The 27,318-nt window shown below is 34.3% G+C and overlaps 1 protein-coding gene across 1 annotated transcript in view; it reads left to right on the forward strand.

Moving 5' to 3' along the window:
• EFCAB13 (EF-hand calcium binding domain 13) overlaps nucleotides 1-26,661 on the forward strand; it is a 96,576-nt gene extending 69,915 nt beyond the window's left edge. Inside the window, exons 15-21 of the mRNA XM_070482180.1 lie at nucleotides 441-512; nucleotides 5,256-5,306; nucleotides 7,345-7,488; nucleotides 9,283-9,354; nucleotides 12,371-12,514; nucleotides 19,729-19,800; nucleotides 25,927-26,661. Of these exons, the coding sequence (XP_070338281.1) occupies nucleotides 441-512; nucleotides 5,256-5,306; nucleotides 7,345-7,488; nucleotides 9,283-9,354; nucleotides 12,371-12,514; nucleotides 19,729-19,800; nucleotides 25,927-26,216 (845 nt within the window). The 3' untranslated portion in view covers nucleotides 26,217-26,661. The remainder of the gene's footprint in view (nucleotides 1-440; nucleotides 513-5,255; nucleotides 5,307-7,344; nucleotides 7,489-9,282; nucleotides 9,355-12,370; nucleotides 12,515-19,728; nucleotides 19,801-25,926) is intronic.
• The last annotated feature ends 657 nt before the right edge of the window (nucleotides 26,662-27,318 follow it).

Here is a 27,318-nt window from a genome sequence, read left to right on the forward strand (position 1 = left end):
ATTTGCTAGGAAAACACACCTGCTAGTGGCTACCATCTCTACTTTAGAAAGCAAATAAAAAAAGATTTCTTTTTTTTAGATTCCACATATAAGTGATACCATACAGTATTTATTTTTCTCTGTCTGGCTTAATTCACTTAGCATAATGCCCTCCAGGTTTATCCATGTTGTCATAAATGACAAGATTTTCTTCTTTTTATGGCTGAATAATATTGCATTGTGTGTGTGTGTGGTTCCCTTACAGGTAGAATCAGAATTAGTATATCTACAATCTTGGAGGGTTGTTGTAAGGCGTAATGGATGAAAATGAGTCCCAAGTATCTTGTAAATAAAGTGTTCAAGAAATATATAAAAATTGTTTGCTATTTTAATTTTGATACTAGCTTTTTAATATTACTTTGTCCAGGTCTGTCTGTTACCTTTCTGTCTTTTCCTTCCAGAAGACAACGTGGTGAATGTTAAAGACTGTATAAAGGCTTTGAGGGACACCCAGAAATTTTCCAATTTTATTGGTAAGAGTTTTATGGTAAAAATATTAAAAGGCAACAATGCACAACTCCTTCAAAGGTCATCTAGTCAAACACTATATCTGGTGCTTAAGTTTTCTTTGTAATTATCTGTGCCAAATGTTTGTTTCAACTGTATTTGAATACTTCCAGTTATGGCAAACTTTACTACTGCTTTTTTTCTCATTTAAGAATTGTGCATTTGTGATGGAAAAGACTGGGAAAATCATGAGGTTGTGATCTTTTCCAATAGTTAAAATAAAAAAACTTTATTATATTCTAGTGGCAGTTTTTAAAATATTATTAAAAAATTTAATGACCAGAAATGTAAGAAATACAAAGTACAAGATTCTTGTAATGTCACCTTCTGGAACTATCCCTGTTAACATTTGGTAAATATCCTTTTAGGCTTTTTTTCTTTACATCTATGAATATTTGTGTATTCTGAAGTTATTTAAAAATTAGATTACTATACCTCTAATATTCCGCAAATTGCTTTTTAAAAAAATTAACATTCTATCTTAGATATTGTTCCATGTCCCATTATATCATATAAATGCTACCTCATTCTTTTTTTTTTTTTTTGAGGAAGATTAGCCCTGAGCTAACACCTGCCACCAACCCTCCTCTTTTTTTGTTGAGGAAGATTGGCTCTGAGCTAACATCTGTGCCCATCTTCCTCTACTTTATACATGGGATGCCTGCCACAGCATGGCTTGTGCATGGGTCCACACCCAGGATCCAAACTGGTGAGCTCTGGGCTGCTAAAGCAGAGCGCATGAACTTAACCACTTAGCCACCCTGCCAGCCCTACCTCATTCTTTTTAAAGACTGCATAATATTCCATTGTAGGGAAGTACTGTAATTTTATCCACAACGCTTTTGATGAATATTTAGATTATTTCCAATTTTTCACTATTACAAACATTTTGATGAGCATCCTTATATATATATATATATATATATATATATATATGTATATTTGTGCACATGTGCACCAAGTTTTCATGTAGGATAAATTCCAAAGAGGTCAAGCTGCTAGGCCAAAATATATGCAAATATAAGATATTAACACTACTGCCTAATTACCCTCCTAAAATGTAAAAATTCACGCTCTTATCAATAGTGGGTATTATTTATTGAAAATTCTGATGGTAATAAATTTTGTTGTTTTAATATGTGCTTCTCTACTTACTAGTGAGTTAAAACATATTTTTCGTATGATTGTGAATGTCCTTTGATTATATTTTAATTAGGTTGTCTTTTTCATATGAATTTGTAAATAGCTCTTTATATACTAAGGGCATTAATGTTTTGTCTTAGAAAAAGTGCTTGCTGTTTTTTTCTGGTTTATTATTCATCTTTGACTTTGTTTTTGGTGGATTGCATTTTGCCATCTTCTGTCTTATTTTGGCAGTTTTGGTAATTTTTATTCTCTTAGGAAATTTTTAAATTTTATTCTGGTGTTTTATTAGAATATTGGTACAGCTCTATGCAGTTATAATTCTTTTAATTTTTTTGTATCTGTGGTTATTTTCTCATTTTTAAATTTGTATATATAAAGCAAGTTTTATTTATCTCTTTTTAAAGTGCTAGCTCTTAGATTTATCTTTACTGTTTCTGTTTATAGTTAAAAAAATTAATTTATGCTTTTATCCTTATGAAGTCCTCTCTATTGTTCCACTAAGCCTATTTTATAGTTTTTCTAACTTCTTGTTTAAATTATTAATTTTCTCTTCTTTTTTGTTTTTGCTGCAAAATAAACATGTTTAAGACTATCAGTTTTCATTTTAGTAAAACTTTGGTTTATCTAAGGGTCTTTGGTTTGTTATTATTGTTATTTTCTAAATATTTTCAATTGTGTTTTCATTTTTCTCCCGATATATGAGTTAAGGGAAAACTTTAAATTTCAAAGCAATTTGTATTGCATTATTGCCCTATCTTTGTTGTTTATTTCTAGTTTTGTTTTATTGTGGTCAGAGAATGAGGTCTGTAGTAGAGGGCTTGCTAGTTCTCTGGTTCATTAGATATGATGTTTCTTCAATTTTTGTATATTTATTTAAAAATCAAATTGGTGGGTTTCAAGGACAGGCTAATGGTAATGTATATTCATTCCACTGTTTGCCTCAAAAATCCATATGACTTTTTGAAACAGCCTATTTCATAATTTTGAACAGCTGTAGAACTAGACAATTATTCCACAAAATTAAAATTAGCTAATTTTAAAGTAATTTATTATTCATTTCTTTTAATGAATCCTGAGACATGCTTTTTTAGAAATGTACTTTAGAAATGTGAAGTTTCCTTTTTAAAATTAAGGGAGGTCAGTCATGGATTTCCTAGTCCAAATGTTTGATGTTATTGTACTAAACATAGTAGACTGTGATGAGTCTCTAAATTAGGTGAAGTTAACTGACAGGAGCAAGGGGTGTAGGGGAGGAAAGTGGAAAGGGAAGGATTGGGGTTTGAGAGCAGCTATGAAGAGTGAAGGGTATTTTTTTCTGAAATGGTAAACTCAGTGAAAGAAAAACTAGAGAAACTTTGGTATGCTTTTGTTCATAGAGGAATAGCCCACCAAAAATCAGACATTTAGCATAATTATTTTAAGAATAAAGATAAGGGGCTATAGGAAACTATAGGAGTGGAGAATGGACTGCTCTACTTATTTAAATGGCCACATAGGGCTGGTGGCTACCATTTTGGACAGTGCAAATCTAGAAGAGTCCATCAGTTTTATTTTTATGTTCCAAAGATTTAGATCCATGGACTGAATAACATGTTGTATGTATATTCTCTGTGTTTGTAGCATTGAAAGAGACCATCGATACATTGGACTGCGTGACAGAAAGTAATCAGTCTGCTAAGGACAAATATTCAGATGTACTTGAAAACACTGATAGAACTTATTTCACTGATGATAGTCTTCAAGAAGTGCTGAATGATTTCTTTCTTGAGGGTGAGTTGATTGACCAGATAACCAGCAGCTTCTAATAAAAATTTCTTCTGAAATTGTATACAAGGGTTTCAAACTATTTTACCAAACAGTAATTAAGCTTTTTTTTTTTTTTTGAGGAAGATTAGCCCTGAGCTAACTGCTGCCAATCCTCCTCTTTTTGCTGAGGAAGACTGGCCCTGAGCTAACATCGTGCCCATCTTCCTCTACTTTATATGTGGGACGCCTACCACAGCATGGTGTGCCAAGCGGTGCCATGTCTGCACCCAGGATCCAAACCGGCGAACCCTGGGCCGCTGAAGCGGAACGTGCGCACTTAACCACTGCCCCACCAGGCCGGCCCCAGTAATTAAGCTTTAATATTTAGGTCCTAAATAACACCATAAATTTATTGGAACACTGTTTACTATAGACCAGATTTAGGGATATGCCTTATCTTGTATATCCACAGAGATTTACTTATTACAGTATCAAATGCCTGAATGATCTCCTGGACTGGATTGTAAAGTTGGTCGCAAAGTATTTATGTATGTTGCTGTGTGGCTTTGAAATAATGTTTCTTCCTAGAGTAATCTCATTTTAAAGTTAACCCCTTTCTCTTATGAGTTTGAGAGAAGTCTTTATAGTTTCCCAGCTTTCTTTCTTTTTTTAGGTGAAAGGCCCTTTGAGATGTACAGGTTATTGCTGAATAATTAAATTAAAATGTTTGTCTCTATAACACTCTATATAAATGTTGAGCTGCTGTTTGCTCTGTTTACAAAGAATCTACCTGATCCATCTATACTCTTATCTGGGATATACCCAGATGGATTTTACCCATATTTAGAAAGCCATTTCCTGCCTTTAAATTTAGCTTCGGCTAAAAAGTAAAATCAGATTTGCCTTCCGGGAAACAATTGGCAATGTCTGAAGATGGTTCTGGTTGCAACCAAAACTGATGAGGGAGGACTGCTGACATCTAGTGAGTAGAGGCAAGGGATGTTGCTAAACATCCTGCAACGTACGGGACAGTAATCCTGCCCCTGTATAGTTATCTGGCCCAAAATGTTAATTGTGCTGAGGCTGAGAAATCCTGTTTTAGAGTTATCTTATAAAATTGCCCAAACCTATTATTTTGAAAGTACTTTTTAATAGATTAGTTGTTTTGTTCATCCTGCTTAGAACAAACTAAAAGAATTAAGGTAAATATAATTTACCTTTATTCTAACCTCCCTTTCTTTCAAGGTAATACCTGAACTAGCTGTGAGTTATTCTAAACTGTTCTTTAACTGTCATATGGTCCATCTTTGCAAATGGACAGATTTTATTTCTACACTTGTCCCTCAAATAGAACTCTGTACCAATTTGCATTTATGTAAGAAGTGTGTGGGATATGTGGGTATAACTACAACTTGTCCTTAAAAAAAGCTCCAGGATTAGATAGATAATAGATAGAGAGGCAAGCAGGAATAGTGAAGGACAATTCAGACTAATAATTAAATGTTTTATTGGATATATGGACCTGGGGATTAACCTGCCCTCTTAGAGAGAAAGGAAGCATCTGTGATATTAGAAACTGCCGTATTTTAGAAGCTGATGGAGGATGACAAATCCATGAAGGTGTTTAGAAATAAGAGGATCATGAGAAGAGAATAATATTCTGGAAGCCAGGGGAAGATTTTCGAGAAGAAGGGAATGGTCATCAATGATAAATGTTACTGAGAGAGGAAGTATTTATAGTCTATCCACTGGTTTCCTTTCAAATTGAGTAAGATCAGGATGCCATTCCTTATTGTATAATCTCTCTCAATTTGCAGATTTAAGGAAAAAGACTTTGTCTTCGAATCTGAAATTACCAAAGGCAGACGGTAAGAACTTTATATATAAGAGAAAACATTGCCTATAAAAGAATTATTTTTTAGGATCATTGCCAAGTGCCAATAGATTGCCGGTCCATTCTGCCCACTCCAACCAGAATGATACTTTTTCCAAAATAGTAATCTGATCATTTTACCTCCCCCTATTTATAACTCTTTAAACATTTCCAATTGTTGTTAGGATAAAGATCAAAATCCTGCATGCCCTGCCTATCTAGCATAATTTTGCACCATTCTCCTTGCTTTCTGTACTTTAACTACATTGGCTTTCTTTCAGTTCCTTAGTTACTATCTTTTCCTCCCACTGCAAGGCTTTTGCATATTATATTTTCTGGAACATTCTTCCCTGCATCTCTTTAACCTAGTTAACATTTACTCATCTTTCAGATGAGTGTCAGTTTCCTCAGGGAAGCCTCTCATTATCTGCTGGTCTAGGTCAGTTTCCTTTGTTATATGCTTTTATTAAACCGTGCTTCTTTCGTAGCACTTATTTCATATTATAAATATCTATTCATATTTTTGATTATTTGGTTAATGAGTCTTTTCCCCACTATTCTGGAAATGTCATTAGGCCAAGGACCGTGTCTCCACTTTGCTCACCATTGTTTCTCCAGATCCTAGCGCAGTCCTGGCTCTCAGTGGCACTTAGTAATAGTTAATATTACTAGTTAATACTTATATAATATTTACTCTGCCAGGCATTGTTCCAAATCTTTTACGTTATTAACTCGTATAATTGTAAATATTTATAGGATGAATGAATGAATAATCTGTCTTCTTATCTCTTTAGCCTCCTCTCTCATCAATTCTGCATTTGTATTTATTCTGTAGCCATACTACTTATTATAATTTAAATTGGCTCTATTTGCTTTTGGTCCCATGTCTTTGCATGTGCTGTTTTCTTAGTATACATTTCCTGTCAGACGAACTCAAATTTTTTTCCCCAGAGTCAGCTCAAATGTCATCTCCCATCCCATAAGACTCCCCAGGGTTCATCATTTATTAAATCTAGATTAGATGAATTTCCTCAGTGCTTCTGTAATATCTTATGCATATTTTTTTCATGATGCTACCTGTATAATATGTTATAACTTTGTTTACGGACATGACAGATTCAGTCCCCATCCTCAAGATATTTACGGGAAACTCTTTGATGAGAGGGTTGAAATTTTCATGGTTGATCTTAGTAGCTGTAAAATAAATGTTAGAAGAACGAATATAGGTTTAAGATGGCATTGTGGTATTCTTTCCAAATGACCTCCATGAAGGTTTAGATCTGCTGGTAAAATACAACAATTTTGAGACTATGGAAACATATGCAATAACTTCATTTTGGGATTGAGGGAGAAATGGAGTGGAAAATGGTATTGATGAAAAATTAAAACACCTAATGATGATTATGTTTTACATTTCTAATTGGTCTGGTATCAGCAGGACTGCCCTATTTGGGTTGTATGGGTTGTGCCTTGCACAAAGTTGCCTGGTTGAGAGGGTACGAGTAGAAACTGAAATGCAGTCCATATTCTACTGTGCTCTCCAGGCTTTGAACCCCAGTGCTAGATGTAGCTACCCAGAGGAAGGTGTGCCTCTTTGTAATTGATACATAAAGAGGGTGTACTTTTTTCCAGTTCACACAGCAACATAATATGGGCTAGCAATGGTTCTGGGGATCAAGAACTTCAATCTCAAGTTTTAACCTGTATTTCTTTACCTTATCAGTTGGTAGAAATCTTTAGACCTACATGTAGAGGATATAACTATTATTTAAGAAGAGCTTACAGTTTATTCAGTATTTAATGGATGAATAGATTTAGATAACCCATGATGTTCTCTTTGCCATGAAATTTTTGGTTTCAAATGCTGCGTCAATAAATGGATTTTCGGTTATAAATAGAAAATATTTTACTTTTCTTCTGCAGAGATTTTGGTTAAAATAAATATTTAAGAATTTACCTATAGTGGATTTTGGACAAACTTTTTGCATTTTTAAAAAGAATAATATCTTGTATATATTTATTTATCTTTGTAGCGATTAAAGAAGCTGCTCATATCTTATCACATGTTGATAATGGCAAGATTGGTATACCTAACTTGGAGCGTGCCCTGAAAAATTTGAATGTTAATTTAACTGAGGAGGACTTCAATGAAGCCCTTAAAAGTTGTGACATGAGTGGTGAGCATCTTTTTGGCTTGAGATTCTTTTAATTTTTCCCTATTTATGGGAAACAATCTTAGAGTATATATGTATGAAGGTAAAATGCTAAACGGAGTCATACTGGAGTCTTAAGTTGATATAAATTAGAGTCAAAATAGCCTACTAATTTAAATATTTATTGACCATATCTAATTGTTCATACTCATCTGGACACTATATAAGCTTATTTGGATAATTACCATTCATTACTTATAAACATGGGTGGGAAAATACCATATGTAATAATGACACCAGCAGCTTCACTTTGATTTATAATCTTTCCACAGAGGAGGTCTACCTTCATCTGTCCATTTATAGTACCTGTCCCATTTTGTTTTTTAACCAAAGGAAAAACTTGAAGGATCACTACATTTTAAAAGACCAGTTATTTAGTTTTGGTCATTGTTTCCAGGTGGGCCCATATTTTCCTTTGTTTTCCGTCATTGACTTCATGTAATATATACCCGATCTCCTTTCCTATACACATTCATTGTTAAGAAGTCAAATCATGTAGAAGTACTTCTAGAAGCTGCTGAGTTTCGTTGGGTTTAGGTAACCTTTTATTTTGGGCTTATCTTAACAAGTTATAGGAGTCCTATGGACTCCTGTGAGTCCTAGGGTTTGAGAGCCTCCTCAGCACAGTTTGGTTATTGCTTTTACCAGGTGCCCCAGATTATTATTGACCTTGATCAATTTTTATGTTTTGACCTGGGGTTTCTTATGTCATGAGAGGTATAAATTTAAACTCCAAACCCACATGAGATGCAGGCTGGGATTTCAGTTTTTCACAGGAGATATTTTTGCACTGCTTCTCAGAATTAGAAAGATTTAGGTCTCTGTTGTTTACCTGGGCCAGTGAATGTAGTATTTTAATCTCTTTTTCACTGGATTGAAATCCTTTAAGCATCTCAGTTTTATTTGGTATCTAAATTCAAATTCTCCACTTAGCGTGGCCCCAAGTCCTCTTTTATGACTCTGCATGAGCATTTAAATCAAGCACTTAGCCATTTCTGGGTTTGATATGTATCCCCAAGATAGCTGTAGGCTTAGTACTCACTGGTGTCCACTCTGGATCTCAGTGCCCACTTAAAGTTTTATTATTTCCTTTTCATATGACTAGGTCATGCATTCATAGAATGTTGTATTTCGTACAGCATCTCTGGAAATTTGTAATGGGATGGTTTCTGTGCTACCTAGTCTGCTATTTTGTTATAACTTGAAGTCTCCTCAATGCAGTTACAGCCCCTAGATTTTCTGTGGTTGCATTTTACTTCAAGTGTGTGTGTGTGTGTGTGTGTGTATCTTAATAGTTAACATTGTCACCTCTGGCCTTAGACTGCCTCAGTTCAAATACAGCCTCTAGCACTTCCTGGCTTTGTAACCAGAACAAGTTATTTATTGTCTTTCTGCTTTCATCTTTTAAAAATAGGTGTATTAAATGTACCCATGTGATAGAATTATTGTGAAGATTACATGAGTTAATAAATGTAAAGCATCATAAAAAGATGCCTAGTATATATAAGAAACTTGAAAGTTATGTAAGTTCTCACTTTTGAGTAAGGACTCAAAAAATGTTAACTATTAATATAATTAACTGTTCAATGGGTGGTTCCTAAAAGTATGAAAACTTCTATTGAAGTAGTTTCAGTAGTTTGAGACAGAAAATGACCTTGAATGGAATTTTGGATAGCTATTGTAAATCAGAACCTTTATTTCATGTGCCAATTCAGTATCAGATTTTTAACATCAGCATGCTTGATTTTGACCTTCCAGATAGTAAGGAGGTGGATTTAAAAGATTTCTTAAAGGGAATTAGAGAAAGTCCTCATTTCAAAGAGTCTGTAGGTAAGTGAATACTTGTAGTTCAAAGAAAAGTGACTGTAGATTAAAGATAATGAAATGACGTCTAAAAAATGGCTATATAGATTTCAAGTTTTTAATTTGTAGTCTATAGTTTCTAAAAGGATTTCAAACAGCTTATGAAATATAAGTAATACAAGAATATAAAAAATAAGTGAGGAAAATGGGGCAAAGTTATAATGAAGGGAAAATAAATAAGACAGGGTTGAAGAAGATTCATAGTAAATACCTTTGCTGTTATTACAGAGTCCTTCTTCAAGAGGAGTTAAGTTTTCCTTCATTCTAGGGGTTCTGGATATGAATTAAATCAGATCTGGAAATTGGATGAGGGACTACGACTCTTTGTTGTGCAATCTCAAGCCAGGCCTCTGTAGTTTTCATGTGTACCCAACTGGACTTGCCCATCTATTTCATTTATAGAAATCTTAACTTCAACTAATCAGTCCTTCTAAATCTCTGTAGTATTAATCCCTATATCTTTCTTATTACCATATCATCTCTTGCCAAACTACATCATTTTGCCCCTGCTATTTAAAGACTATTGCTTGGCCTCTGCCCCAAGGTTTCTCTTATCTTCCTTGAAATTAGGGAAACCATTTCAACACCAATATCTTTTCCTAACCCCCAAATCTAAAGAGAACGCCTACCAAAGAACTCTTCATAGATACAGACACCCTTATCAATGATATATTTCTAAATGCATAGGTGAAACAAATGTCTTTTTCTTACACTTTTAATATCTGTAAAATTGGAATACCTGTCTAATCTATGGTGTTTTTTAATCAGAGGTACATTTTTTTGTTGAGATATGATTCACAAACCATAAAATTTATCCTTTTAAAGTGTAGAATTCAGTGGTTTTTGGTATATTCATAAAGTTGTGCAACCATCACCACTCTATTTCCATCACCCCAATCCAGGTCATTTTCATTGCCCGAAAAAGACTGTACCGTTAAGCAGTTATTCCCCATTCCCACTTCTCCCCAACCCCTGGCAACCACTAATCTACTTTCTGTCTGTATGGATTTGCCTGTTTTGAACATTTCGTATAAATGGAATCATATAATATGTGGCCTTTTGTGTCTGACTTCTTTCATCTAGCATACTGCTTTCAAGATTCATTGATAGTACAGCATGAATTATTACTTATTCCTTTTTTGGTGGAATAATATTCTCTTATATGGATATACCACATTTTGTTTAGCCATGTATCAGTTCGTAGATATTTGGGTTGTTTTCAGTTTTCAGCTCTTATGAATAGTGCTGCTATGAACATTTGTGTACATTTTTTTTGAATATAGGTTTTTGTGTGGACATAAATTTTCATTTCTCTTGGATATATACCTAGAAATGGAATTGCTGGGTCCTATGGTAACTTTATGTTTAGTTTTTGAGGAACTGCAATGTGTTTCCAAAGCTGCTGCACCATTTTATGTTTCCACTAGCAATGTATGATTTCTCTACATCCTAGCTAACACTTCTATTGTCTGTCTTTTTTACTATAGTCATGCCAATGAGTATAAAGTAATTCACTGTGGTTTTAATTTGCATTTCCCTGATGGCTAATAATCTTGAGCATCTTTTCATGTGCTTATTGGCCATTTGTATATCTTCTTTGGAGACACGTATCCTTTGCTCATTTTAAAATTGGGTGATTTGTCAACTTGTAAGAGTTCTTCATATGTTCTGGATACTACACCTTTGTCAGATAAATGATTTGCAAATGTTTTCTTCCATTTTATGGGTTATCTTTTTTCTTTCTTGATGATGTCCTTTGAAGAAAGAAAGTTTTTAAATTGGGTGCAAGTCCAATTTGTATTTCTTTTGTCACTTCTTTTAGTGCCATTTCTAAAGATAATCCAAGATCATGAAGATTTACGCTAATGTTTTCTTCTAAGAGTTTTATAGTTTTAGCTCTTTTTTTCAATCTTTGATCCATTTTGAGTTAATTTTTGTATGTGGTGTGAGATGGGAGCCCACTTTAATGCTTTTGCATGCAGATATCCAGTTATCCCAGCATCTTTTGTTGACAAGATTGTTCTTTCCCCATTTAATGGTTTTGGCCCCCTTGTCAAAAATCGGTTGATCATAAATGATTGGTTTATTTTTTGGACTCTCAGTTCCATTCCATTGATCTTTATTTTGTCCTTATGCCAGTACCGCATGGTCTTGATAACTGTGGCTTTGTAGTAAAGTAGTAACCTAAACAGCAATTTTTAACCAAAGCAGGGCACCAGAATTACCTGTAAAGCTTGATTCACCTGATTCTACTTTTGTCTATGATGAAGTAGCTTGTATCAGAGCAACCCTCCTGCTGAGAATAATTATAAAATCTGGACTGAATTAAGCAGCATCTGCAAGCCCAACAACTGTTTGAAGGCATTGGAAAGCAACCAAGGTTGTCAGAATTTGTGGGGCCATAGGGTAAATACAAAGAGCATGGCTTGTAGCTGCTGCTGCTGCTGCTTGTTTATTTTATCTCTGTAATGTAACGTTAAGTTAAATAATGCAATATAGTTTTGAAGTAAAGCTTATTTGTAATGCTTCACAATTATTTCAGGGGCCACATGTGAAGTGTTCTGTGCCAAAGAGGTAAAGGTTGACCACTTACATATGTCTACTTGAAAGGCACAGTAGCTAAGAGCATGGACTTTGGAACTGTAGTATCTGGACTTGAATCCTGGCCCTGCCAGTTACTGCTAATATATTCTTCAGTAAATCACTTAATCTCACTAACCTCAATTTCTTCATCTGAAAAATGGGTTGCTAATGCCTACTTTGGGGTTATTATGAGGCTTAAATAGGTAAAGTAAAAGTACTTAGAACAATATCTAGCACTTAGTAAGTGCCCAATAACTGTTAGCTATTATAATACACAATGGTATTTAAAACTATACTAATAGTTTCATGTAAAATTTTTTTATGCAACACAAGCCTATTAAGTGATAGCAAGTAATATACTCTATTTCTGCTGTTGAAACATTTGTTTTGCTTTTTGCAGCTACACAGCTACTCTTAGCTACTACCCAAATTCTCCAGAATGATCTAATTGATGTTTCTGACCTCAAGGCATTGTTGATGAAGGATGATCTTCATGCGGCTAATGCTTTACTTGATGCAGTATCAAGACATCTACCTGAACATGGTTAGTAGTTTGAACGCATCTGTGTTATAAAGGCCATCCTCTCCCAGTGAGGGTGGGGGATGTATGGATAAGACATACAGTGATCAGGGCACCATGTGGGAGCTGCAGTGAGATGACTGGTGAACATTAGCACTGCCCTCCTGGTGTGCCAACCCTGAGCTCCATGGAACCAAACAAAGGGGAAAGTCAGGGCCTAGCTTATTCCTGTGGGAAGCCAATGGTGGTGGTACCTGCGAGGTGAGGTTACTTTGTGAACTGACTGGCATGGGCAGTATTCAGTCAGAATGCTATCCACAGAGTAGAACTGAGTCCTGGAGGCCCTTTTGCCAGGTGATAACCCTTTGTGAGCTAATTTATGCTGATATCCAGGGATACCTTAAGGGGTGCTGCACATGGTTTTGGCTCAGGGAAGCAGGTATATATAAATGTACAAAATAATTTCATTATTTTAATGACTGGTATAGTTGATTATTATCTTAGGAGATTTTTACCTGAGTTGAGGAGTATTGTTTTTCTATTTTTTAGAAGAGACTTTTTCTTCCTCAAATGTAAAGTAGAATTTGAAGCCATATGGGCCTAAACTTTTATTTATTAGAAGGTTTTGGATTATTGATTTAATTTCTTAAATTCTATGACATTACAAAATATTCTATTTTCTTGTTAATTTTGGCAAGCTGGGTTTTTATAGGAATTTGTCCATTTCATCTGACTTTTCAAATTTATTGAATAAAGTTGTCTGTGATATCTGTTTGTGCCCTTTAACAACATCTCCCAAATTCCCCCATCCTCAGGCCCTGGTAACCACCATTCTATTCTCTGTTTCTATGAGTTTGGCTTTTTCAGATTCCAAATATTAGTCATATCATACAGTATTTATCTTTGTCTGGCTTATCTCAGTAAGCATAATGCCCTCAAGGTCCATCTACGTTGTTGCAAATGGCAGATTTCCTTCTTTCTCATGGCTGACAAATATTCCACTGTATATATATATTATGTCTGTTTATCCATTCATCTGTTGATGGACACTTAGCTTGTTTCTACAGTTTGGCTATTGTGAATAATGCTACAGTAAACATGGGCGTGCAGATATCTCTTCAAGATCTGGTTTTCATTTCCTTTGGATATATACCCAGCAGTGAGATTAATGGACCATGAGGTTGTTCTGTTTTTAATTTTTTGGGGAACCTCCAAGCTGTTGTCCATAGTGGTTGCACCAATTTACATTTCCACCAGTAGTGCACAAGAGTTCCCTTTCTCACATCCTTGTCAACACTTATCTCTTATCTTCTTGATTATAGCCATTCTAACAAGTGTGAGGTGATATGTCATTGTGGTTTTAATTTGCATTTCCCTGATGATTACTGATGTTGAGCACCTTTTCATGTACCTGTTGGCCATTTGGATGTCTTCTTTGGAAACATGGTTATTCAGTTACTCTGCCCATTTTTTTAATTGGATTGTTTGTTTTGTTGTTATTGAGTTACGTGAGTTCTTTATATATTTTGGATATTAATCCCTTATCCAATATATGATTTGCAAATATTTTCTTCCATTCTCTAAGTTGTGTTTTCATTTTGTTAATTGTTTCTTTTGCTGTGCAAAAGCTTTTAACTTTGATGTAGTCCCACTTGTTGGTTTTTGCTTTTGTTGCTTGTGCTTTTGGTATCATATCCAAAAAATCATTGCCCAGACCATTGTCAAGGAGCTTCTTCTTTATGTTTTCTTCTAGGAATTTTACAGTATCAGATCTTATGTTTAAGTCTTTAGTCCGTTTTGAGTTAATTTTTGTGAGCGTAAGATAGGGGTCCAATTTCATTTTTCTGCATATGGTTATCCAGTTTTCTTAACAGCATTTATTGAAGAAACTGGCCTTTTCCCATTAAGTGATTCTTGGCTCCCTTGTCAAATATTAGTTGACTATATATGCAGGGGTTTATTTCTGGGCTTTCTATTTTGTTCCATTAGTCTATGTGTTTTTATGGTTTAGTCCAATTACATTTATATTTTCTCACTGTATCTCCTATGTTTTTTACCCCCTCTTTGTATTTCCCATTCTTTTGCTTCTTTGCATTCATTTTGTGTTTTCTTCTGACTTATTTTCTGGTCCACTAATTCCCTGGTTGTGGTTATTCTGCTGATAAATTCATTCACTGAATAATTGATTATGTTTAATACACTTTTCAGATCTAGAATGTGTACTTGATTTTTTTGTCTATTTGATTTTTAAAATAGTTTCTAGTTCCATGCTGAAATCCTCAATCTTATTTTTTGTGACAGTACTGTACTGTTTTAATTACTATAGCTTTATAGTATAGTTTGAAATCAGGGAGTGTGATGCCTCCCGCTTTGTTGTTCTTTCTCAAGATAGCTTTGGTTATTCAGAGTCTTTTGTAGTTGCATAAACATTTTAGGATTGTTTTTGCTATTTCTGTGTAAAATGTCAGTGGAATTTTGATAGAGATTACATTGAAACTATAGATAGATTGAGGTAGTGTAGACATTTTGAGAATGTTAATTCTACCGATCTATGAACACTGGATATTTCTCCTTTTGTTTGTGTCTTCTTCAATTTTTTTCATCAAAGTCTTGTAGCTTTCATTGTACAGATCTTTCACTTTCTTGGTTTCACTCCCTTTTTTCTCTTTCTTTTCCTTCCTTTGCAGTTTTAACATATAATGCTTGAGGCTTATAGGACTTCTTGAATTTGTGACTTTATGTCTTCAGTTTGGAAAGTCCTCAGCCATTATTTCCTTAAATTTTCTCTACCCCAGTCTCTCTTTTCTCCTTCTGGGACTCCAATTACATGTATGTTATGTTTTCCCACTGTGTTGCCTGTGTTTTTCACCCCCTCTTCTGTATTTTGCATCCTTTTCCTTATTCAAGTTCATTTTGTGTTTTCTTCTGACATATTTTCCATTTCACCAAATCTCTGGCTGTGACTATTCTGCTGATAAATTCATTCACTGAATAATTAATTATGTTTAATATACTTTTCAGATCTAGAATGTCTGTCTGATTTTTTATTTTGTCTATTTGATTTTTAAAATGGTTTATAGTTCCCTACTGAAATTATTAATCTTTTATCTCTTTGAACATTGCAAACATAATTGTTTTGAAGTCTGATTCTGATACTTTTACCCCAATGTCTGGAGTCCGTGTGTATCTGTTTTTAGTTTCTTCCTGGTGCTAGTAATCTAGGATCATCTCTATCAAATTTCAAGGATTAGGATAATTCAAAAGTGAACTGTAGTCCCTGCAAGGCTTGCTTAATTTTGGTTAACCTTACTCCATCCCCAAATGAGAGAGATTTACCACAGCTCTCTCCTCTTGGTGGACTCTGAATTCTAATCCTCGTCCCTGTAGCCATGCAAGGTTTCAAAAGTGCTACACATCCTGTTAGCAGCATCTTATGCAATTGATAAGTGCCCCCAGCAGACAAGTAGCCTCATCTATTCTGAATCTCTGACTTATTCTACATCCTATCCTTGTTAGCTCTTCGATGCTATGAATCCTATGTTTTTCCCCCTTTATATGATATCTTTAGTGAGAATGTTGATTCAAATTACCTAAATTTCCCTAATGAGCTTTTGTCTAGTGGTTCTATTAACTGCAGAGAGAGATTTGTTAAAATCTTCTACGTGTTATCTGTATTTTTCCTTGTAGTTCTATCAATTTTTCCTTTATTTACTGCTTTTTCAATAGATTTAAAAAATTGAGGAATAACTTACATTGAGATTCAATTCTTAAGTGTACAACTTAATACATACACAAGAATGTTCATAACAGTTTTCATAGTAGTTACTTATGATAGTCAAAACCTGGTATGACTCAAATGTCCAAGAACAGTAGAATGGATAAATTGTGATTGACATACAATGGAATATTATATGATAATGAATGAACTACTGCAATCAGAAGATTACAAATGAAACTCAGAGATATAAAGTTGAATGAAAGAAGCCAGACACAAAAAAAGAACATACAGTATGATTTCATTCATCTAAAGGTCGGTAACAGGTAGAATTAATCTGTGGTGTTGGCTTTCAGAATAGTGGTCACCTTTGTGAATGGGGATATTGACTAAGAAAAGGCACAAGGGAGAGATACCTGGTGAGCTGGAAATGATCTAGGTGGTAGTTACACAGATGTATATTTTATTTATGTTTATATAGTGTATATTTATTATATATCATCTATATTTTATATATCCACATATATATGTAAAAATCAGGAAGTATTAAAGAATGCCACACTGAAAACTACAAAATTACTGAGAGGAATTTAGGAATAGAGGATATATAAATACTATGATTGTGGATAGGGACACTTACAATCAAATACATTTCAATCCTCCCAAAATTCAGTGCAATTCTAATATAAATTCAGCAAGAGTTTTCATGGATACTTCTATAATTTATGTGGAAAATAAAGGGTTAAGAATAGCCAGGATACTTCTGAAGAAGAGCAGAGAGTGGGCACTGTCCTAGATAGATAGATATCAATAGATATCAGGACTTAGGACAGAGTAATAATAATTAGGATGGTACGGTATTTTCTTAGAGATAGACAAAATGACTGTGGAATGGGAATAGAGACCCTAGAAACAGCACATGCAAGAATGAAACTTTGATAAATGCAGAGTGGCAGACATGTCAGATGGGTGGGGAAAGGAAGGATCTGTTTGCCGACTAGAGCTGGAACAATGCTTATTTATAGGGGAAAAAAGATGAAATTGGATCACTACCTCACATAGTAGGCAAAATTCAACCCCAAATCTATTAAGGACTTAAGGATCCAAAATAAAACTTTAAAGCACTTAGTGGAAAATATAGGTGGATATCTTCGTATAGAATTGCTTTCTTAAACAATACACAAAAGCATTAACTATAAATGAATATTGACAAAGTTAACTATATTAAAAGTAAGTAATTTTGTTATTCAAAAGAGGCCTTTAAGAAAATGAAAAGGTAGTTACAACTCTGAGAAAATATTCACAATTTACACAGCTCACAAAGGATTAGTATCAAGAATAAAGAACTCCAGTCAACCAGTAGGAATACAAACAGTCCAAAAGAAAAATGAGCAAGAGAGTAAAACAGGTATTCCATAGAAGAGGAGACATGTATGGCTAATTATCACAAATTAGAGGTGTTTGACATTATCCATGATGATTTTTAGGAATACTTATAGGTACAATAAAATTACATTAAAAAGAAAGCAAAGGGATGGTGAACACCAGACTCACCATGAAGGGTTGGAAAGGGCCGAGGGATGGGTTTGTAAAGGGAAATGTCTGGTTAGATGCTGATTTTTGTCAAGTCCTAGCTTTTGTTTTGGGCACGTTTGCTGGTATTTATTATATTATAAAAATTTTTGAATTAACCGAATAAGTAAAAGTGGGCCATGTATGGACCAATAATGTTTCAGGAACCAAAGAAAATATTTATTCTAATCCTGTGCATGTAATTTCTAATAAAAAGTTAAATCTGTTTCATCATTCTATTTTTATTTCGGGGACTTCACTTATATACATAGCAGATCTCCTTTGTTTTTTATGTCTGTCATTTTTGCTTTAAACTTTTTCACTTTTTTTTTCATAGGTTTTCTCTTCCTCCTTTTCTCCCTTTCCCTCCTCCTTTTTCTTTTAGTTCTTTTCATTTCTGTCCTATATGTCACTTACTACAGTTTTGGTCAGATCTATTCTACCTTGCATACCTTTACTTGAGTCTTTATTTTGTAGTTGACTTGGAGTTTCTACATAATCTCTTTTCTGAGTTCAGTCTGCTCTCATTCCAAATCTTCCTTTGTTCATTTTTATTCCGATATGTTGGAAGAGTTGAAGGTGTTGGGTGGCATATACAGTTTAAGAGTGCCCTCTTCTGTGTCTGCAGTGAAGTACATTTACTTTAATAAATGACACCTTTTGTTGGGGGGATGAGGCTTCTTCTGATATTTTGATACTATTTAGTAGAGACTTCATCTATAACTGCTTTCTTCTTTTCCTTCATCACCAAACCCCATGCAGTGTGTTCTCCTTCAAGATGCCACCTTTGGTCCTATGAATTCCCAAGCCCCTTTCTTATAGTTCCCCGGAGGTTAGGGCTCTGATCCATCAGATCTTTGACCTGTTCTTTGTATTTCCCCACTCAGAGTGGAACTCTCTTCGTATGGGTGAAGTCTAGTTGATACTATCTATGTTCTACCTTAAAAGGACCCTTCTTAATTTGTTCTTCTGTGAAATTATCATCTGATTTTCCACTTTGGTGGTCTCTGGAGCTGACTGTGTTAGCCCTAGATTTTTATTTCTTGACTTACATGTAAACTAAAGTTGATAATATTCTGCCTTTTAGCGATGCTGTAGGCATGGGCTATGGAGTATTTATTTGCTTTACTTGTTATTTTTTATGGGTTTTTGGAGACCATGTGAAGAGAGACCATCTGGAGAGGTGGCTACCATTATCGTAACGCAGTGTTTCTTAACCTTTTTTTTTTTGTTATCACTCTCCTAAAGAGCCTTTTTAGACATTTTTGTTCCTTATCATTCCCCCCTCACACTCTCCATGAAAATTTAATACCACAGGTATATTACATATCTGTTTATGGGCTGTGGCCACAAACTATTGTGTTATCTAAGATTTTTCTCCTCCAAGAACCAGTTCTCCTTCTGAGTAGTATCACCCTCATTGAGAATGCATTCCTAAAGGTATCTAAAGCTTTTGTTTTTTGTTATACTGCTGAGTCCTATTTGCCAGTATTAGACTTTAACACATTTGTAAGTAATATTAATCTATAGCCCTCTCTTCCTACACCTCCCCACTGCAACGTGTTATCATTTTTTTTTTTTTGTAGTTTTTGGGCAATTAGAAACTATTGAAGGGTTTTATTTAGGGAAGTGATCAGATTTTTTTTTTTTAAGAGAAAGATCTCCCCTGCCACATTGTGGAAAATAAATGGAGAGAGGTGAGAGTGATGTCATAGGTTTTTAAAGATGCTATTGTGATAGCATAGGCGTTAATGTAGTGATAAATTCAAGAAATATTTGTAAGTAATTGAACAGAGATTGATAATCATACTTATGCAGAAGGTAAGGAAGAAGGAATAGTACAGGCTGACTCCCAGCTCTTAACCTTGTTATAACTTGACTATTAGCTTAAGCTATGGTAACTAATTCAGAAACAGTAATTCTTTCAGCTCAATTTTGCTTTGCATTACAGAAAATGGCAAGATTGCCATTCAAGAATTTATGATTAAGTTCTCCAATACATTGACAAATCCTGAAGCCACAGGTGAGTTTTATTTAATATGTATCTACTGCCCACATTTCAAAGATAAGCAGTGGTTTTCATGTTAAAACAATATAGGATTAAATAATTAAAGCACAGGTAAATAAGAAACAATACGAAGATAAAACAATACAATACTAGATGATATGTCTTTTGTTTGAATTTTAAGGCAAAGACTGCTAAGCTTAACCCAAACTCAAAATTGTAGTAGGTAGTTTTACTTTGATAGTGCTAGAAAATTACTAGATTATGTATTATTCTCTGAGATTGTTCAGTATGTATATCTGACTTCTGAATTTATTAGGAAATTATAAATGAATAGAAAATAATTTTTAAAATTTCTGGCAAACTTAGTGGAGTGGAGTTTATGACTATCTCTTCTGTTTTTATGTATCTTCATCTACTCTCTTGACTACATTTTTTTTGGAAACTTATGATTATTGAGGTATAATTTACATATAGTAAAATTCACCCTTTTTAGGTATAGAGTTCTTTGAGTTCTTGAAAATAATATCATATAGCCATTACTAAACAGCACATAGAATATATAACCCCAAAAGTTCCTTTGTGTCCTTTTGTAGTCCTGTGCTCCCCTAACCCTTAGCCCCTGGTAACCACTGATCCATTCTTTGTCCCTATAGTTTTGCCTTTTCTAGAATGTCATGTAAAGGAAATCATAAAATATGAAGCTAGCTTGAGTCTGGCTTCTTTTACCTAGCATAATAGATTTTACATTCATCACTTTTTTGCATGTAGTTTGTTTCTTTTTATTGATGAGTAGCATTCCATTATATGAATATACCGTAATTTATCAGTTTACCAGTTGATGGATTGTTGAATTGTTTCTGGTTTTTGGTGATTGTAAATGAAGCTGCTATAAACATTTATGCACAGGTTTTTGTGTGGACATATTTTCATTTCTGTTAGTTAAATACCTAGGAGTGCGATTGCTGGGATATATGGTAAGTTTATATTTAAATTAAGAGGAACCTGCCAAATATCAATTTATGAAAGATAACATTCATTTATGATAAAAACTTTCAACGAAGTGGGTATAGAGGGAACATACCTCAACATAAAAGGCCATAAATGACAAGCCCATAGTGAACATATTCAACAGTGAAAAACTGAAGGTCTTTCCTCTAAGATCAGGAACAAGACAAGAATGCCCACTCTTGCCACTTTTATTCAATGTAGTGTTGGAAGTCCTAGCCAGAGCAATTAGGAAAAAAAAAAAAAATCCAAATTGGAAAGGAAGAAATAAAACTATCACTATTTCCAGATGACATGATGTTATATATAGAAAACTCTAAAGACCCCACCAAAACACTGTCAGAACTAATAAATGAATTCAGTAAAAGTTGCAGGATACAAACTCAATATAGAAAAATTAGGGGCCTGCCTGGTGGTGCAGCGGTTAAGTGCGCACATTCTGCTCTCGGCGGCCCGGGGTTTGCCGTTTCAGGTCCTGGGTGTGGACATGGCACTCCTTGGCAAAAGCCATGCTGTGGTAGGCATCCAACATATAAAGTAGAGGAAGATGGGCAGGGATGTTAGCTCAGGGCCAGTCTTCCTCAGCAAAAAGAGGAGGATTGGCAGTAGTTAGCTCAGGGCTAATCTTCCTGAAAAAAAGAAAAGAAAAATCAGTTGCATTTCTAGTCACTAATAATAAACTATCAGAAATATAAGTTAAGAAAACAATTACAATTACATAAAAAATAACTAGGAATAATTTTAGGTAAAGTCGTGTAAGATCTGTACACTGAAAACTATAAGACATTGATGAAAGAAATTGAAGAAGACACAAATAAATGAAAAGAAATTCCATGCTCAAGGATTGGAAGAATTAATGTTGTTAAAATATCCGTATTATCCAAAGCAATCTACAGATTTGATGCAGTCCCTATCAAAATTCCAAAGGCATTTTTCACAGGAATAGAATAAACAATCCTGAAGTTTTATGGAACCACAAAAGATCCCAGTTGCCAAAGCAATCTTTTTTTTTTCTTTTTGGCTGGGAAAGTTTCAGCCTGAGCTAACGTCTGTTGCCAATCTTCCTCTCTCTCTCTCTTTTGTTTTTCCTCCCCAAAGCTCCAGTACCTAGTTGTATATTCTCATTGTAGGTCCTTCTAGTTCTTCTATGTGAGCCACCACCACAGCATGGCTACTGACAGATAAATGGTATGGTTCTGCAGCCAGGAACTGAAGCCAGGCCACCGAAGCAGAGCATGCCGAACTTTAACCACTAGGCCGTCAGGGCTGACTTACCAAAGCAATCATGAGAAAGGACAACAAAGCTAGAGGCATCACATTTCCTGATTTAAACTATATTACAAAGCTACAGTTATCAAAACTGTATAATATTGGCATAAAAATCGACACATGGATCAATGAAACAGAATAGAGAGCCCAGAAATAAACGTATGCATATATGGTCAATTAATTTAAGACAAAGAAGCCAAGAATATACAATGGAGAAAGGACAGTCTCTTCAGTAAATAGTTTAGGGAAACCTGGATAGTCACATGCAAAACAATTAAACTAGACTACTATCTTACACCATATACAAAATCCAACTCAAAATGGATAAAACACTGGAATGTAAAACCTGAAAGCATAACATTCCTAGAAGAAAACAGGCGGTCAGTTCTTTGACATTGGTCTTGGAAAGATTTAAAAAAACAAACCCAAAACTTTTGTCTATCAATACAATACCATAAGTAAAGTCAAAGGACAGATAACAAAATGGGAGGAACTATTTGCAGTGTGTATCACAGAAGAAATATTATTGAAAAATGGGTAAAAAATATGGACATGCAAATCATAAAAAAGATATAAATTGGCTCATAAACAAATTGGGGACAATTTAAACGTTAAAATAAAAGCAGTAACAGATTATAGTCCAGTGAAAAAAATAGGAATCCATGTATGCACATTGATTATAAATAGCTTAATGAATGAATGAATAGGGAAAAGGGGGGGCTCTTTTTCACAGTAGCATGCCTATTGATAAATGTAGAGGGAGTAATGGAGCTAGAAAATCACCATTTTATGGTAATCATTTTACAATATATAAATGTATCAAATCAACGTGTCATACCCTTAGAGTTACACAATGTTGTATGTCAATTATATCTCAATAAAGCTGGGTAAAAAAATCACCATTTTAAACCATGATAGTAAAGATTGTCTCAGGCAAGAATTATCAGTGGATGCTAAAATCTAGGGGGAAATTTCAATAGGGAGCAGGATATTTGCGTAGACTCTCTAGAGGTTACTTTTTAAAGGAGGAAATAGTAATCAGACAAAACCTTGATCAGTTGATGAAAATTATGACATCAATAAGAGGCAAATGGACATCAGCTGTCTTCAAATATGATTCCCTGAGAAGGATGCAACATCACTTATGTAGCATTACAGCCTGGGGGGGCATGATCCCAATCTAATCATGAAGAAACATCAGACAGACTTACAGTGAGGAGGAACATTTTATAAAATAAGGTTCCTGTGTTCTTAAAAATGTAATACACATATATGTTTCCTGTTTCTGTTCGTGGAGAGATCCTAGAAGCAATGATATATCAGCAATAATGTGTACCCAGCGCTCAGACTTCAGTTTGTAAACACCAGGGCTGCTGGGAGAAGTGGTTGAGAAGTGGTTAGGAAAGGGAAAATACGAGATAAGTTTGGAATATCCTGTGGTGCCAGTGAGTAAGAAAGGGCTCAAAAAAAAATGGCAGCTTGTCCAAAGAATACTAGAGTCAATCTGAGAAAGATCCTTATGGCCGAATTTGAAAAATTTCAGCAACAAACTAAATACTACTAGAATTGGATTATAAGTCATGCAATAAAATAAATGTCCATGAGTCGATATAATATAAATAAAAATCAACTAAATAAATAAATGGAGAGAAGGGACAGCTCTTCCTTACAGTAGAATTCCAGTTACTACATGTAGAAGGAAAAAGAGAAATAGAAAATCTTCATTAGGCAAATATCAAAGTAATAGATGTTGCAGACAGGAATCACTGATAGATGCTAAAATTGATGGGTGACAGTTTGAGGAGAAATAGAATTTGCATAGTTTCAAAGTATCTCCTTCAATGTATTTATTAACTACAAAGGGAAAGATGATACATTTACAGTGGAGAAACCTGGCAGAAATCACCTTAACCAAGGGATCAAGATGAACATCACCAGAAATAAGATATATCTGCATCATGAATCCCTTGATATAAAGCATTGAGAAGAACACATGTATGTGAGAAATCTTTGCCTAATCTAAGGTGAAAAAGCTTTCTCCTTTGCTTTCTTTTAGAAATATCATAATTTTAGGTTTTAAATTTAGGGCTATTATCCATTATATTTTTTGTATATGATGTGAAATATGGATTGCACTTTTATTTTGTGTGTGGATGTACAGTTGTTCCAGCATCATTTATTTGAAAGACTATCCTTTCTCCACATAATTGCCTTGGTATCTTTACAAAAATCAGCTAATAAAATAGATCTAATTTTTTATTAAACACTTTTCTTGTGATATAACTTACATAATATACAATTCACCCACTAAAAGTATACAGATCAGGGGCCAGCCTGATGGCGCAGCAGTTAAGTTTGTATATTCCACTTCAGTGGCCCGGGGTTTGCCCGTTCAGATCCTGGGTGCGGACCTACGTGCTACTTGGCAAGGCATGCTTGTGGCAGATGTCCCACATACAGAGTGGAGGAAGATGGGCACAGATGTCAGCTCGGGGCCAGTCTTCCTCAGCAAAAAGAGGAAGATTGGCAGCAGATATTGGCTTAGGGCTAATCTTCCTCAAATAAATAAATAAAAAGAAAAGTATACAGTTCAATGGATTTTTGTATGTTCACATAGTTGTGCATCCGTCACCAAGATCAATTTTAGGACATTCTCATTACCCCAAAAAGAAACCTTGCACCTCTTAGCTGTCACCTGCACATTCCCCTCCCCTCCCCCATTCCTAAGCAAGCACTAATCTACTTTCTGTCTCTATTGATTTGTTTATTCTGGACATTTCACGTAAATGGAATCATACAATATGTGGTCCTATGTGACCAACTATTGCAGTTAGCATGTTTCCAAGGTTCGTCCATGTTGTAGTAGGTGTTAGTACTTCATTTCTTTTTACTGCCAAATAATATTTCATTGTATGTATATACCACTCTTTATCTCTATAAATGTCACAAAGAAAAAATATACTTTATATGTGTAATTGTGTCTTTCTAGAAATTTATTTATATCATCTAATTTGTCAAATTTATTGTACTAGTCAGAAACAAGTTGAAGGTAGAGTTAGTAAAATAGAACACACACACGAAAGAAATTATCCATATAACCAAAACTTGATTCTTTAAAAAGACTAGTAAAACAAAGAACTCTTTAGGAAGTATGATTAAGGAAAAAAAATAGAGATCACATAAATAAGAAGACAGTCATAACTTGGATACAGAGGGCTAAAAAACATAGTGAATGATACTTAAAATTAAGTTAATAAAATAATTGCCATTGGGGCTAGCTCTGTGGCCGAGTGGTTAAGTTTGCGCGCTCCGCTGCAGGCGGCCCAGGGTTTCGTTGGTTCAAATCCTGGGCGCGGACATGGCACTGCTCATCAAGCCACGCTGAGGCAGCGTCCCACATGCCACAACTAGAAGGACCCACAACGAAGAATATACAACTATGTATCAGGGGGCTTTGGGGGGAAAAAGGAAAAAAATAAAATCTTAAAAAAAAAATTGCCATTATTATTATTTATTGGCATCTCATTGACAGCACTATCATTCTTTCCAAATATTTGGATAAGGAGAGAAAGGGCTACTTTTTTTTTAAATTATAGCACTATTTTCTTTGGGATCATTTGGCTGTTTTGTTGTTTAGCTTCGTGAGTTGAACTTAATGAGGTAAAGTATTTCAATGTTTCTTGTTTTCTCATAAACCTATAAACTTTGTGGAGCTTTCAGTTTGGAGGATATTTCAGAGAGCCAAAAGCCTCAGGACCGGGTATAGTAGAAAATGAATGCATTTCACCCAAATCAAGTTGTTGTTTGTTCATCTAGGTGGAATAACCAACTAAATGTCTTTACATTTTGTCATCTCTCTCTCTATAGGAATAGAAGATGCATGGAACATTGTTAATGGTGTCCGTGATGGAAAAGTTGAAGTGAAAGACCTTTTATCTACTTTGGAGAGCCTGGGGAAACCTTTAAATGAAAATCAACTTAAGGTGTTAATGAACTCTCCAACAGGTGGTGAATACTTCAGTTACTCCCAGGTTTCTTGTTTAGAGTATACATGTTCACACAGGCTAATTTTTTTTTTAAGGAAAGATAATACTGTATGTTTAGGGAGATTGTTATGGAACTGGTATGTTCGTATTTTGGTCACTGTAAATTGTTAGAACACTTTTGGAGAATCTATGAAAATTCTTCTTTATTTGGACAAGACTAATAGAAACAAGTAATCTTGTTATCCATGTTTTAAATTCAGATGCTCATTTATTGGAGTGCAATGGTCATGATAATAAATATGATAGAGCTCTACTTTTCCATTTCCCCAACCCTGGATTCCAGAGATAGAATACTTCATACAGACAGAGCTCCACCAACTAGTGTGATGTTTGCTGTGGGTTTTTCATAAATACCATTCACTGTTCAGGCTGGGATATTGCCTTCTATTTGTTGTTTGGTAAAAGGGTGGATTTATTTTTGTTTGTTTATTTGGTCTATTATGAATTTTCCAAACAATTTTTATGCATCTATTAAGATATGTCGTATGATTTTAATCTGTCAGTGTGGTGAATTACATTGATTTTTTAAGTTTTAAATGAAACTTGAAATTTTGGAATAAAGCCATTTTGGTCATAGTATATTATCCTTTTTATATATTTCTGGGTTCATTTTTTTCTAATACTTTGTTTATGATTTGTACATTTGTATTTATGAGTGAAACTAACCTGTAATTTTCTTTTCTTACACCAGCATTGTCAGGCTTTGATGTCAAATTACTTTGATGTCAAATTCAAATTATTACAATTTAAAAAGTATTCTTTCTTTTCCTAAATCCTGGAATAGTTTGTGTAATATTGGAATTGCATATTCCTTTCATGTCTAGTGGTATTCACAAAAAAAGCCATTTGAGCCTTGATATTTCTTTTGAGGTAGCTTTTGATTGCTCATTCATCTTCTTTCATGTCATAAGATTATTTAGGTTTTCTGTTTATTCTTGAGTCAATTTTGTTAAGTTTTTTTCCCTAGGAGTTTGTCCTTTTCATATGGGAAATTTATTGCTGTGATGCTATAAAGTTTTTAACACTAAGTTCTTAGTATTTTTTAATGTTTTAGTAATTTTAATTTTAATATTTTAATATACCATCTGCATTAATGCTTCCATCTCATTCCTCATATTGGTTATTTTTACCTTTTTTCTTTTTTTTAGTTTATTTATGCTAGTAGTTTGTCAATTTTAATAACTCAACTATTCTTGGCTTTCTGATCCTTTCT

This window comes from Equus asinus, chromosome 13 (assembly GCF_041296235.1).
Source record: "Equus asinus isolate D_3611 breed Donkey chromosome 13, EquAss-T2T_v2, whole genome shotgun sequence".
In the NCBI taxonomy this organism is placed as follows: Eukaryota; Metazoa; Chordata; class Mammalia; order Perissodactyla; family Equidae; genus Equus; species Equus asinus.